This window comes from Toxotes jaculatrix, chromosome 20 (genome assembly GCF_017976425.1).
Source record: "Toxotes jaculatrix isolate fToxJac2 chromosome 20, fToxJac2.pri, whole genome shotgun sequence".
Classification (NCBI taxonomy): Eukaryota; Metazoa; Chordata; class Actinopteri; family Toxotidae; genus Toxotes; species Toxotes jaculatrix.
The window spans coordinates 3,429,244-3,442,391 of record NC_054413.1 but is presented as its reverse complement, the minus strand read 5'-3'; the positions used below and the strand labels follow the sequence as shown (position 1 = coordinate 3,442,391).

General features: G+C 40.9%; 1 protein-coding gene across 3 annotated transcripts in view; it reads left to right on the top strand.

Annotated features, from left to right (window-relative positions):
• The window catches only part of dpp6a (dipeptidyl-peptidase 6a), a 232,245-nt gene that overhangs the window by 46,505 nt on the left and 172,592 nt on the right, over positions 1-13,148 (top strand). Inside the window, exon 1 of one of the 3 annotated variants that reach the window (XM_041065380.1) lies at positions 3,165-3,335. The exons of the other annotated variants lie outside the window; for them this stretch is intronic. Within the exon in view, the coding sequence (XP_040921314.1) occupies positions 3,165-3,335 (171 nt within the window). Of the gene's footprint in view, positions 1-3,164; positions 3,336-13,148 lie in introns of those variants that run through there. 3 annotated transcript variants of the gene reach the window in all.

Genomic DNA, 13,148 nt, shown 5'->3' with positions numbered 1-13,148 from the left:
GGACAGTGACCCGACAACTGCCTCTGCCACCTTACTGTGGCAGCTGCTTCTACACCACCTTCATTTTTATGATGGAGGAAAGGATTTAGAGAGTGCAGCCCTCCAGAGTAGTTCCAGTCCAGGGAGAGAAGGAGGCTTGATAAGTACAGCTCCAGCACAGTGGCATGAAATGGGAAACTATCCATCATAAATCACGGTGGTCAGCTGACAGATGAGGATGCGCTTACAGTATTTGTATGACGACAAAGTTGCAACATTGATGTTTTTTGTTTAGCAGCAGAGTAAGCCATTTATTCCTAACTAAATATAAATGAATGAAGCTGCATTTATCCACTAGATGCCAGTGTTTGTTCTGTTTTGAAAGATTTAGTGCCCTTGCAGCTCTTTGGTTTTACCTTAAATTGCTTTTTTATGTATGGAAATTAATTTGTGCACAAAAGGGAAATTTAACAAAATAATGGAACAATTCTGTGTCAGTGGTTTTCCAGGACGCCTCCACAGGGCTCCACCAGGGAAAGTTACAGTCATGCAACATGACATGACAACTCAATGAGAATTGTCATTTATTGAATAAATTGCACCTGAAGCGACTCTGAATCCTCGTTGCTGTGTTTTGTGATCAGGTAATATCAGGTAATACTGACTTCCTTTGCTTTTTTTCGTCCCCTGGAGGTTTGTGATGTCCCACTCAGCTGATATAAGACAGTCCTTCCCATGAAAAGAAGACTCTGGCTAGGGACAGGTCTGCCCTCTGCTGCCCAGTTGCAGGGCTAATCTCCCCCAGTTTGCTGCATTTAACTCCTCATAGACTCTAGAAATAATCACATTTAATGCTTTCTATATATGATCTCAATCGATCTGATGGGGTGATCTAATAAGGTGAAATGGCGGGGGAGACAAGACAGACCTCGCTGCAGGTCCAGGAAGTGTCTCACCAATCATTTTTCACATTATTAATAACCAGTTTGAAGATGTTCCACATATTCAGTCCACCTTAAAATGTTCTGCATCAGTACCCTGAGGATTTCCTGCAGTTTGACAAATCTTGCTACCCAGCTTTTTTTTTTTTTTTTTTCTCTCTTCCTAATCACATCACTACAGTGTCTGAAAATTGAATTGCGTTTCTGGGTTCTGTGCCAGAGTCTGAGATAGATTTGATGTGCAGAAACACATGGAGGCATTTTTTTTTCCTTTATGAAACCTTTCCTGGAAATCAATGGTAAAATATTTTGCAGAGCCATGGCAGAGCAGGAGAGTGTACTATCTGTACATGTGGGTTTGCAGCTGAGTAATCAAGTCATGCAATGTAGGGTGTGTTTTTAATCTTTTTAGATTAAAAAAACGCACCCTGCAGACTTCTTTTTAGGAAGTTGTCTTAATTGAAAAGTAAATCTGAACAGATGTGAGCTGTTTTGCTGCAGATAGGCTGTGAATGTATAGGAGGAGGATGTTTGCATTCCACCAGGCTTTAAGCTTCTCCCAGAGAAGTTGTGCCTCCTCTTGCAACTTGCCTGTTACGTGGGCTGTGATGAGTGGATGAGTTATTCTGTGTTTTTGACTCCGTGAGGCTAAAATCCCAGCATGCTCAGCTTGTTAGGTACACAGAGGGAGGTGTTCTGTATCCTGTGAGGCCATCGGAGAGCAAATTAAATTACAGATTCTGGATCTGTTGTGTATAAGATGACTCTTCCTGTGCTGGGATTGCAAATAAAGATAAATGATGTGGAATCAGGCTGGTAGGCTGGCATCTGGACTCAGTTCCATGCTTTAAAGTAAATTGGTTTTACATCTGGTAACTCTGATTCAGCTGCAGTTTTTCATTACTCATTTCCACGTCGAGATGAAATGACTGTATTAATCGATAAGTGGATCGACAGATACTTTTTCTTTTGTTCTGGCAGAAAAACCAAACATCCAGTACTTGCAGCGTCTCAGATGTGAGGATTTAGTGCTTTTCTTTGTCGTGCGTGATAGTAAACTGAATATCTTTTGGTTTTGGACTGTTGGACAGATAAAACAAACAATTGGAGGAAATTTTCAAACAAAACAGTCATTTGATTAATGAAGAAAACAATCACCGCAAATAATTGTTTGTTGCAGCCCTGTACAGCATAGCCTCAAAAGTTTCTTACATGAAGCAACTTTATTTGCACCTTCATTTTAATACAAACAAGTTCCTTCTAACCAGTCTAAGCCCAGATGCAAGTATCATACGTTGTTGTTGTTGCTGTTGTTGTTGTAAAGTCCCACCAGTAAGTTGCTGCATTTGTGGAGTTAGTAGAAGAAAACAACCAGTTACATTTAAAATACATTTAAATAGGAAGCAAAATGTGTTTAACCAGTCAGCCCTCACATAAAACCAGAATAAAAAGGAAACTGAATGTATTCAAAATCTCTCCGAGTTATGTCAGACGGATTCAGTTTCTTCTTCTTCTTCTTCTTCTTCTTCTTCTTCTTCTTCTATCCAAAACCTGTCTTGTGGAAAACGTGCCTGTCAACTTTTTTTGGTGGTCTTTTCCTCCACATGGGGGCACTCTTGTTCTCTGCACGACACCACAGACCCAAATGGAGGCAAAGATATAAAACTAATAGAGATACTTGAGCACACTCCGTCTGCAAAGTCATGATAAGTTTCGACCGCAAATCTTTGATATCTGATGTGTTAATGTTGCGTTGGGCTGTTCGCAGCTGTTTGGTACATCAGCGACTCTCTGTGCTCACTTGTAAGGCAAAGACCTATTAGTCCCTGAACGTTTATCAGCGGTCACTTTCTTTTTCTACCACGAGGGAGGGAAAGAGGGAGACGGGACATCGCTGAGGCTGGTTCCTCCGTCTTTCGGGTCCGGATCATGGGTGTTTTATCCAGTCTCCTGTGAGCCACGCTCGTTTGTGTTTGTATCAATTTCGTTTCAAGTTGGCAAAGTGTGGGAAGAGCGTCGCTGCAGCATCGGCGAGACCCGACAACTGAGCCCGAAAGTACGTGATGTGAATCCTGAACACAGCTTGGACTGATTTGTTTTTTTCTTTTCCAACTGAAGCAGAGCATCCTCTCAGCCATTACCCACTGACCTTCTCTAACTTGGACTTTTTTGCATTTATTGATTGAGAACACAGACTTAAGTCATTCGGCTTTTTTTTTTTTTTTTTTTTGACAAATAGTCGAAATGGCGTCACTGTATCAGAGATTCACCGGCAAGATCAACACAAACAAATCCTTCCCAAACCCTCCAGAGGCGAGCCATCTCCTCGGGCAAGGTGTCGAGGGGGAGAGGGCGGCGGAGAGCCAGCGACCCCGGCCTCAGCATCAGTACCGTCGGCACTGCGAGGACGAGGATGTAAGAAACTTATGCTGTATTCACCTTTGACTGTCCGGTCAGGACCATTTTCAAATAGTTAAAGCGGCACCGATACGCTCTTACACAGTAATCGACAATATATATTGATTTTAGGGAAAAGAAAGGAATGAGTTTACTTTATACTGTTAATTACAACTCCCCCATCAAAACGGCAAAGTTGTCAAACTTGTGCGTCATTTCCTCGATTGGTTGGCGTGTCTGTCAATAAATGATGCGTCGGTAACGTCTCTCGTACAGCGATGTGCGCTCAGTGGCGCTGTCTCGCCTCTTACAAATGGCACGTCAGTATTTTGACACTACGTGCTATTGTTAGACGTTGATCATGTGCTACTTTTACTCGTGTCACGATGCTTTTTCAACCAACCTTGAAATGAGAGGCTTAATGTGAGGGGAACTAGTCTAAACCGTGACATGCAAAGATCGCCCGCTGACCACGGGCTTCTGTTGTGATCAGCTTTTTTTTTTTTTTTTTTTTTTTTTTTTCCCCAGACAAACTCATGGTCACTGTCACATCTCTCACGTTTACACCAAATGTTGTGCTGCCAAATTGCAATGTAACCCGCACAGTATGACTCAGAAACTGTGTTTGTTTACCCCAGATGATTTATTTGTGGAAGGATTTTCATAAATTTCATCGGGGTCACCTTGGCTCCGTGTGAAGGCGGTGTTATAATCCGTGTTTGGCCGTTCACAGCACCTGCCCGAGCCTGAAACGTCGCCAAATGCGCAGGTAGGACGAGCAGACTCGCGGCGCTGTCCGTGGTGCTGAAAGAGTAACTGGCCTCGCCCGCTGTTGTCGCTCTCCATGGTCCTGAAGAGGCAAAGCAGCTCCATAGCCCTTTTTTGTGAGCACGCAGTTGTGTGTTAACTCCAGTTATTTAAAGAACTCTACTGACCTTGTGAATACTTTTTTTTTTTTTTGCATATCTGAATTCACCTCATTTGCCATCATTCTCATCAGCAGTTACACACACAGTTACACACTGTCCACTCACAACCTTGGAATTATAAGGTTCTGTGTGTGAGCTGAGTGGCTTTGAGATTTTCAGGTTTTCACATCCTAGAAAGCAAATCTGCTCTAGATCTCTAATTGAGACACTAACATGTTTTTCATACAATGATCTATTTTGAGGTTGCAAAACTACAGCTTGAGCATCTTTTCGTGATGCTGTAGCTTGTTTATTCTCGCTCACAAAGCAGTGAGCTGACTCAGTAAAGAGCTGGATCTTGATGGGTCCCATTCACTTGAATGGGAAAGTGGTCTCAGGCCTTTAGATCCCACTGTACATTTGTAGCTTGTACTGTCATGTTTAAAGTGCTGTCTAGCCAAATATCTGCACTTCAGCTATTGCCTGCTAGCTTGTGTTGCAAACTCCTGTGTGGTACAGTAAGGGGCAGGAGGTAAAACACTGGTTGAGGTGTACATGAATATAACATGAGGTTGATTTATTGACCGGAGGTCCTGTCTTTGTGTTTGTTGGTGCAGAGAACTCCAACATCATCTGAAATCAATACAAACAGTGATGTATAGTCCCTATTCATCAACATGAGAGCATGGCTGGGGATACTGCATAGAAGAGCTTTGTCAGATATAAAGAGTTGTGAATACAGGCCCCTGCAGTGATTATTGCAGAGCAAATACGCGATTTAAAAAAAATGTACATTTTTTAGGTGTTTTTTTATTGTTTATTTGTTTTTTTGTTTTATCATGATCTACCCTTTAACTTTACACAATATACACACATATATACTGTATCTATGTAGCACTCTTGTTGTCCTGACTAGTCCTCTTTTTTTAATGTCAATCCTAGCTTTGGAATCTATCCTGCTGTGTGGCTTTAATGACTGAGTCTGGTGGAGGTGACATTTACATCACACTGTGTGGATGAGAACTAGATCCCACTGGGATGAAAAGCTCATCCACTGACTCAGCCTCCCTGCAGGGCCACCACACAGCCATGTTCCGCCACTTCAAAACTTTATCCACCCTTTTCTCCTTCTTTGCACAGCACTTCTCTGTCACACATGACTATTGTAACAACAAAAGGCAACAGTGGAATTATTTTATGTCATATAATTTTCCAAGAGCACCGTCGTCTTATTTCATTTTGAAGCAAAAGCCTCAATTTACTGCAACAAATATTTTTGTCATCATGTTGTGTCACTACTAGATTATTGCTTGCTTGTAATGATGTTTGGTTCATTACACACATTGTGCTCATTGTAGGTCTCTTTGGACAAAAGTGTCAGTTTAACATCTTCATTTTTTGCCCCTTGGTCTCAACAGCACCTTTTTTTCTTTCTAACACGAAGTAGTAGCAAATGTTGCTGCAGCAGCAAATGGAGGCACTGAACTACAATATTATTATGTCTGATTGTTTAGTTTAAACTTCAGATCATATAATAGGTTACTGATCATTGTGTGTTCTCCATATGAGGACTCGAGATAGAGGAATTAGTCTCCCTTCAAACAGACAATGCATTTAAAACAACTCATTATGGCTTTTGTTTGGCGTGAGCTTGACTTATTCTCCATTGCGGGCTAAATCCTTTTCTGTCAATACATTTGATAGTGATCTTAGTCTGAAATCCTCTCTGATGATGATTCCCAGCTGGTGAAACAACTCATTACAATCTAATCAAACATGTTTTTTTTTTCTTCCTCCCAAAAGCTTTCACTCCGCAGTCCCATGTTATCTGCATCAAGTCTGGGTGCTGGGTTTCATTTGTGGTTTCACCGGCATCTTATCTGCTGACTTTCACAGTTCAGTGGAAATTTGATGCGTTTAATGTCCAGTATTGTTTAGCCTTTCGCCCTCCTTTGGTCCAGTTCAAGTCTATCTACATAGTAATATTATGTAAAGCCTTTTGGTTCCCACTTGAGCCTCTGCTTTGCCTGGCAGCTTCATTTTAAAGCAGAAAGTACGTACAGTATCACATTCCAGCCTCATTAATTAGCTGTCCTCTCCAGTGGTGTTTAAACCAGTGAAAAGACAGACAGAAAGCAGAAATGGATCCTTACTTTCACCATCAAAGCTTCGTCCCTGTGGTTTGATTTAGCTTTTCTTCACGCACCCCATTACAAGAGTAAACATCTCTGTGTTGTCTGTCTTTGTCTGGTACGATCAGCGCAATCGTAATGAGGCTCAGGAGATAACTGGCTAAAATTCAAACCTTTTAACACACACAGAGGTGAGTGCGTTTTGTGTGATGTGTGTGTATGGTCACACATTCCCACAGTTTTACTTTTTTACACCCAACTCGTCTCACTTATTCTGCGGTCTAATGGCTTTGTGCCTGCACTTTGCATTAAGAAGGATGGAAAAAAAACAGGGATAAATCCACAGCCTCACATTAATGCACACGCAATGTTTCTCCCTTTTGGCTTTATCTCTCTGTCAAACACACACACAGACACACACACACATGCACGCAGAGAGAAAACGAGGATATTTTTCTGGGTATGGATTATGAGACAGCTAAGCCCTGATATGCCCTTTTAATAAGCTGGCCAATATCAGATCCGGGTTTTATGATAACAAATAATAATGATGAAGAACAGTGAAAAGAAAGCAGTAAATATACAGTATCTAATAGAATATGCTTTTATATCCCTCTTTTCACAGTGTCAGCAGATATGGAGGTTATTTTGGGGCATAATAGGGCTCTGAATAAGTCATGGGAATCTTTTTTTTTTCCTCACTGGGCAAATAAAATTCATAGTTTCTTATATTATATTGTCCTATGCTTATCTTTTAAATGTTTTTTTTTCTTCCTATTTCTTTATATGTTTATTGCACTCAAAAGATAGCACAGTGATGACTCTATTCTTATTGTACTATCAATATCACAAAAACTGTGTGGCCTTTTACTGGTGTTATCGTCCTGCTCAGTATTATGCATGTAGTGCTAGTGTTAGTATCAATATATATTATTTGGCCTAATTTGTCTTTAATTTCCACAACCATTGCTAATAATACTAATATTAATATTTATTAATCTGATCAACTCAAATGTTATAGATGAAAGGAAAACCTACTCTAGCGCGTCTGTAAACTCACATAGAGAACAAGTAATATTCTGGTTCAGTTGATTCAGTTTAACAAGTGCTTGTAAGATGCTGCATGTAATTTTTCTTCCTTCTTCAACAACCCATTTTGTTTTTCATTAACTTTAAGCATCTGCAACAGGGGCTGATTCATTGTTTTCTGTCTGGTCCAATCACTTCAGTTTGCATTGCAGTAGGATAGCCTGCTGTGTGAGTAAACATGCAGCAAGTGATGCATGCAGTTGTGTAATTGTTTAATGCCATGATGCACTACTGACAACAGCACCACTGACTAATGTACTAAGTACTCAGATCAGTACTCAGTGTTGAATGATCCACTTAATGAGGTAGCGTACTCTGCACGAAGCAGTTATCGGCATCTTAGTCTGGTTTTGAGAAACCAAAGATACAAAGCTTCATAATTAAGGTGAAGCCATGCTATACTCACAGCACCATGGACGGCAGTGTCAGTCTGCTGCCTTGGTTCAGACTGAAATATCTCAACAAAGTAAAAGAATTTTTACTCCTAGCAACTGGTCTTAGTGTAAAATAATGAATTGCTACTTTTCTAATTCTACCTGAGTACAGAAAGAGCATTTACCAGATTTCACCTTATTCTTTGTTGATTGGTAAGTACCGGTAGTTAGTGAGTGATGAAGAATGGTGGGACAGAGTTATTTGTTTACACACTCAGGTTGGCATCTGGAGACCTGTGAGTGTGTGTGTAATGAGCGAGAGAGTGTGTTCATGGTGGGTGTGTTTCAGATTCCTGCAGTATCTCATAACAAAGACAAAAAAACCAAACAAAAAAAAGGGACGTGTCCAATTAGAAAACAGCAAATGTAATTGTTTCCTCTTGTCTTCGGTCAACAATAACAGCATCCAGCCTTCACTTGATTACTGTCATATTGTAAATCCTCAGTGACAAGCCCCTTTGACCTCTGGCTCAGTTTCCTCATCTAGCTAATTTCTCCTTCATCAACAATCCCTCAAACACTCCATGTTGATCGAACATGATGTGCTCGCATGTGCACCATTTTCCCCAGTGATGAATTATGCAGCCATCGAGGTGTAAAATGGCAGTATGGTTTATTTATCATCGAGAAGCTCTTGCTAACCAAATCAGGTACACGACTCTACGTGGCTAAGTTGGCATCCTCATGCAAAGGCCAATCATGGCAGGCAGAAGGAGGTCACATCATTGGCTGGAACAGAGGCTGAATGTGATTTTAATGGGTTTGTGTCAGAGTTGTTCTATAAATAAAGATGTGTATGTATGCATATATCTATAATGTATACCAAACCACAGAAATAGTTCCCTACAGATCCACAGATATGTCCAAACTTTCCTTGTTTTCCCTCTGCTTTCTCTTTAAATCTCCGTATAACAGTGATTAAACATGCACAGTGGGAGGGTTAGCAACAAAAAATAATCCCTTACTACTCACTGGAGGGATTTACCAAATAATGATGGTTTGAATCACATTTGTCCTTTCTGTTGGCTTCCAAATACAAGTAATAATAATTGTTGAACTCTTTTCTGTCTTAGACTTTTGTTTCTTGTCTTTTGGAATCAGTGTTTTGCAGAAATGGAGAAAACAAATGCTCAGTAAACAGAGGATACGCCATAGATAACTTTGAAAAAGGCTATTCATCAATACCAAGGTGGCATCGTGTCTCTCTCTGTCGATGTCTGCAACTCTCCAACTGGTGCTGCATTCCTCTTTGTGTTGCCACTGCTTGTCTGGCAGCTCGCTGACGATAACAGATGGTGGGCATTAATAACTTCATCTCAGCATAAAATGAATTCATATCCGGCCTCTTCACAAGGCATTTTCACCGTGGGGAGAGGCAGGCAACAGAGGAGGACGGGGAGGCAGTCACCAAAAGGCTCCTCTGCTGGGTTTTAAGCAGCGCTCTTCCCCCCTATCCATCTCTCTGACACATGCACATAGCTGTACACGAATGCGCACACACAAACACACAAGCACAAGGTCTTAAGAGCTACACTGCGTTTCACTTTTATGGGTCAGAAAACTGGAGTGCTGATTTAGTCATTATTTATGACTGGACGCAGTATTTCTAAGATTAGGGAGGAAAGAGCACAGAGGCAAATAACTCCTAAGCATTCCTTCTGAAAACGACAAGCATGTTATTTACATTAAACTACTACAAACTCAACATGGGAGTTGACTGTTACATGACGCAATCTGGTTGTGCTTATTTGCTAAAGATTTTCCCGAGCGCATTAACTCAGCTTCTGTTTGAGTTTGCAAAGTTTTTGTTTGCTCTGGAGGCCAAAGTTTAGCCAGGCATATGTACTTCTGCAGCTCAGGTTTGGTCTTGAGATATGGTTCTTCTGTGTATTGATGTGTTTTTCTTAAGCTTGAAAAATTGATATCGAAGTCTGTTTCATGTGATTTGACACAGAATACTCTAAAAAGCAGCATATTGCAGGGAATCAAAGCTGATCTGTCAAGCTTATTGAGCTCCAGGGAACTAAAAATAGACTTCTCATACATTTTTTGACACATGACAGTCATTAAATGTTAGATATACCCTTTGAAATATGTGGTCACAGCTCACTTGCTGATGAAATTTTTAATTTTGGATTGTTAACATCGAGCAGCTACATGAGGCAGCTACATGAGGCTTGAGAGGTAAAAGCCTCACTTGAAGTGCCCAAGGTGCACCACTAGAGGCTGTCCTGTTGCTGTCTCAGAGTGAGGTGTATCATTTCTGCGGCGAAGGCTGAAACATATCGTTCTGGAAGCAGGGTCTGTTGGGACTGAAGGCCAGGCACACAGAGTGAGGTTAAATCAATGATACAGGGGATGAGGGATGATGAAAGGAAAGTACAGAGACAGAGGGACGGAGGAAGGGACAGCGACAGACAAGATAATGCATTTGCCTTAAAGGCAAAAGGGGCCAAAAGAGAGAGACGTTTGATCAAAACCAGAGGTGGATAATTGAATGGTGTATTATATAATAAAAGATGAATAGTGTTTCTCAGAGAAAATAAAGAGAGGATGTGACCCAGCCTGCACTGACTGGAGGATCACAGCAGAGGCCTGATGGGTACAACTGAATGGAGGCAACTATATCACCTGACTCCCTTCCCTGTGATCACTGGGTCAGCTGAAGGAAGTGGTACTAACACTGGTAGGGTTTCAGGTTTTAGTGTACTGTGTAAATGTTTTACATTAAAGAAAAAACCCACAAAAACACTTACTAGTATTTTCTACTTATGCTACAATTACTCATGGTATGTGTATATGTATTCAGTGTGTGTGTGTGTTTCCTTTTTTTGTGCGCATGTGTCATAGTTAGCAATTAGCATCAGCAGTAAAACCCCTGCATTTGTTGTCAGAGGGTTCAAAGAAACTCCCCACCTCCCTGACTTTCAGAGAACATGCAGAGAATCAATCGTTATGGGAGCAGAGATGAAACATTCTCCACAGGCAGTAGCCTCAAAATGCTAAAATGCACAACACGAACCTTGGAGTGTTAGTGTAAGGGTACATCAAGTCTGCATGCATTACAATCAATTTAACACTTTAATATAGGTTTCAGCACCTGTCCTAGAGCCATTATCAGCTCTACGTGTGAACAAACAACAGTCTATTCAACGTTCATCAACTCAGAAGGACAGTCAGCGAAAAATTAGAACAAAATGTGCATTGCCTATTTGCATCCACAAGATATTTTGCATCTTGACTTGAGCTTCGATGGTAAAATTCCTTTATTAACTGGATAGTTCCACCTGCCTTCCTTTAATGCAATTTTGACATGTGTTGCTTTAATGTGCGTGCATGTCCGTTTGATTGAGTGAAATATTGAACCACACTGCAGGCTGCTGAGCCCGGCTTTCTGCCCTCCTAACATTTCACCTTGTTACATTATAGTTGGATGTGTTTACAGGCACAACACAACACACTTCTGACCACATCCAACCACAACTTCAAGACTTAAACACTACTTTGCATTGCCTTGTATTAAGTTATTCTTATTATTATTGTAGAAATGAACTAATGTCACACTGACTTCTTAGTTATAATACACTATACTTGCTGACACTGTGCGATCATTGCTGCTTTTGCTTCCTCTAGCTACACAGTCTCAGTATAATCAACATCAGCTGAATACAAGTTCACACCTCTTCTCCAGGTAGCTGAAAGATACTGAGTGAAATGTAGGAAATTGCCATTAGAATGTCATGCAGAAGTAAATGAGTCAGCCTGATGGACAGTTGGGGCAGCAAAATATTCCCAGAATGCATTGGGTATGCATTTATGACTGTATGCATTTAGTCCGCTAATTGGCTCAGGTAGTGTCATCTTACAATGACTAACCCACTTTCAGACACCAGACCACTCATCTGTCTAGACGTCTTCCTGCAGCATGACTCCATCACAGCTGCTGATTCGAGCTTACCATTGTGCTTGGGGACTGTGGAGATGGAGGTGACAAAATGGTGGCGAGATTTGACGTACAGGCAGGTTAATGGTTTGGCTTTATGTTGGATAGTGACAGCTTATAAGCCTAGAATGTTCTGTATCAGATAATCAGATCAGATAACGATGTTGCTAATAGTCAGCGTGTTTAATTCAGCACATAAAACAAACTGATCATTATTCCACAAGAGTAATGATAGTGGGCAGAGTTTCTTTGCAGGTAATGACTGGTAACAGATACACAGGATTACACATCAGCACACAACCACCCTCGACTGGAAAAAAAAAAAAGAAAAAAGCATGTCTCGGTGCTGTTGTTTATGCTCTCTTCAGAGAACAAAAAAACATTCTTCTGTTGTCTCTTCCAAACTTTGCTTTTTCAGGTGGATCCATTCTGCCAGGTGTTTCTCTGGCTTTTAACCGACCCCCCCCCCCCTTAAACGCAGAAGTCTCAGGGGTGCTCCGACGTGTTATTCTTTGATGTAGAAATGGAGAAGGGCTGCAGTACAGAGGTGCGTTAGGAATAGGAAATAGCATGTCTCTGATTGTCGGGTTTCTCTGAGCTGAACATGACAGTTTTGTTTTCATCTGTGATAGAGAGGTGTGTGATTGTGCATTATTAATGCGGGGTGTCTGAAAAAAACAAAATGTTAAGATGTTACACAGACAGGAAAGGATTTTGAGTGTCACTGCTGAGGGCGCAGAGTGCTTATGAGCAAGTGAGAGGGGAAATATTGGATGTCAACAATCTGCAGTTGTATTCCTCGGAATTTCTTTCCCCCGATGGTCTGAATTTCCAGTGGAATTTATACTTTTCTAGCTTTAAACTGATTTGTTGTTATTCTCTTTATTTCTCCTTGTTCATTGATCAACAGGGTTATTGCTTCCAGCCTTCACATACTCCTCCTGTGCTCTCCTCTACTTTTCCAGTCTCTTTTGTTGTCTAACGGAGACACATTTTAGCAATTACACATTACAAACATCCAAATTAGACTCATCTGCTCCTCCTAATGTTGTGCCCTCGATGATTTTCAGTAGAGCTTAATATGCTTCTGATTACATGTTGGTAATGTGGCTGCTCGTAAATACCTGAAACAACAGTCAGCGCAGGAGCTAAGTGTCTATTTCAGATTACAAATAATAATGTAATCATTCAGTCAGATTTTATAGCAGCATCTGTCGCTCTGTTCTTGTTAAAGTGATGCTCAGCTGCAGAAATAAAGTTCATATAATGGCTCTTGCTGACATACAATGTTAGTTAACAAATTGAGTTTTACTGCTGCAAAGAGC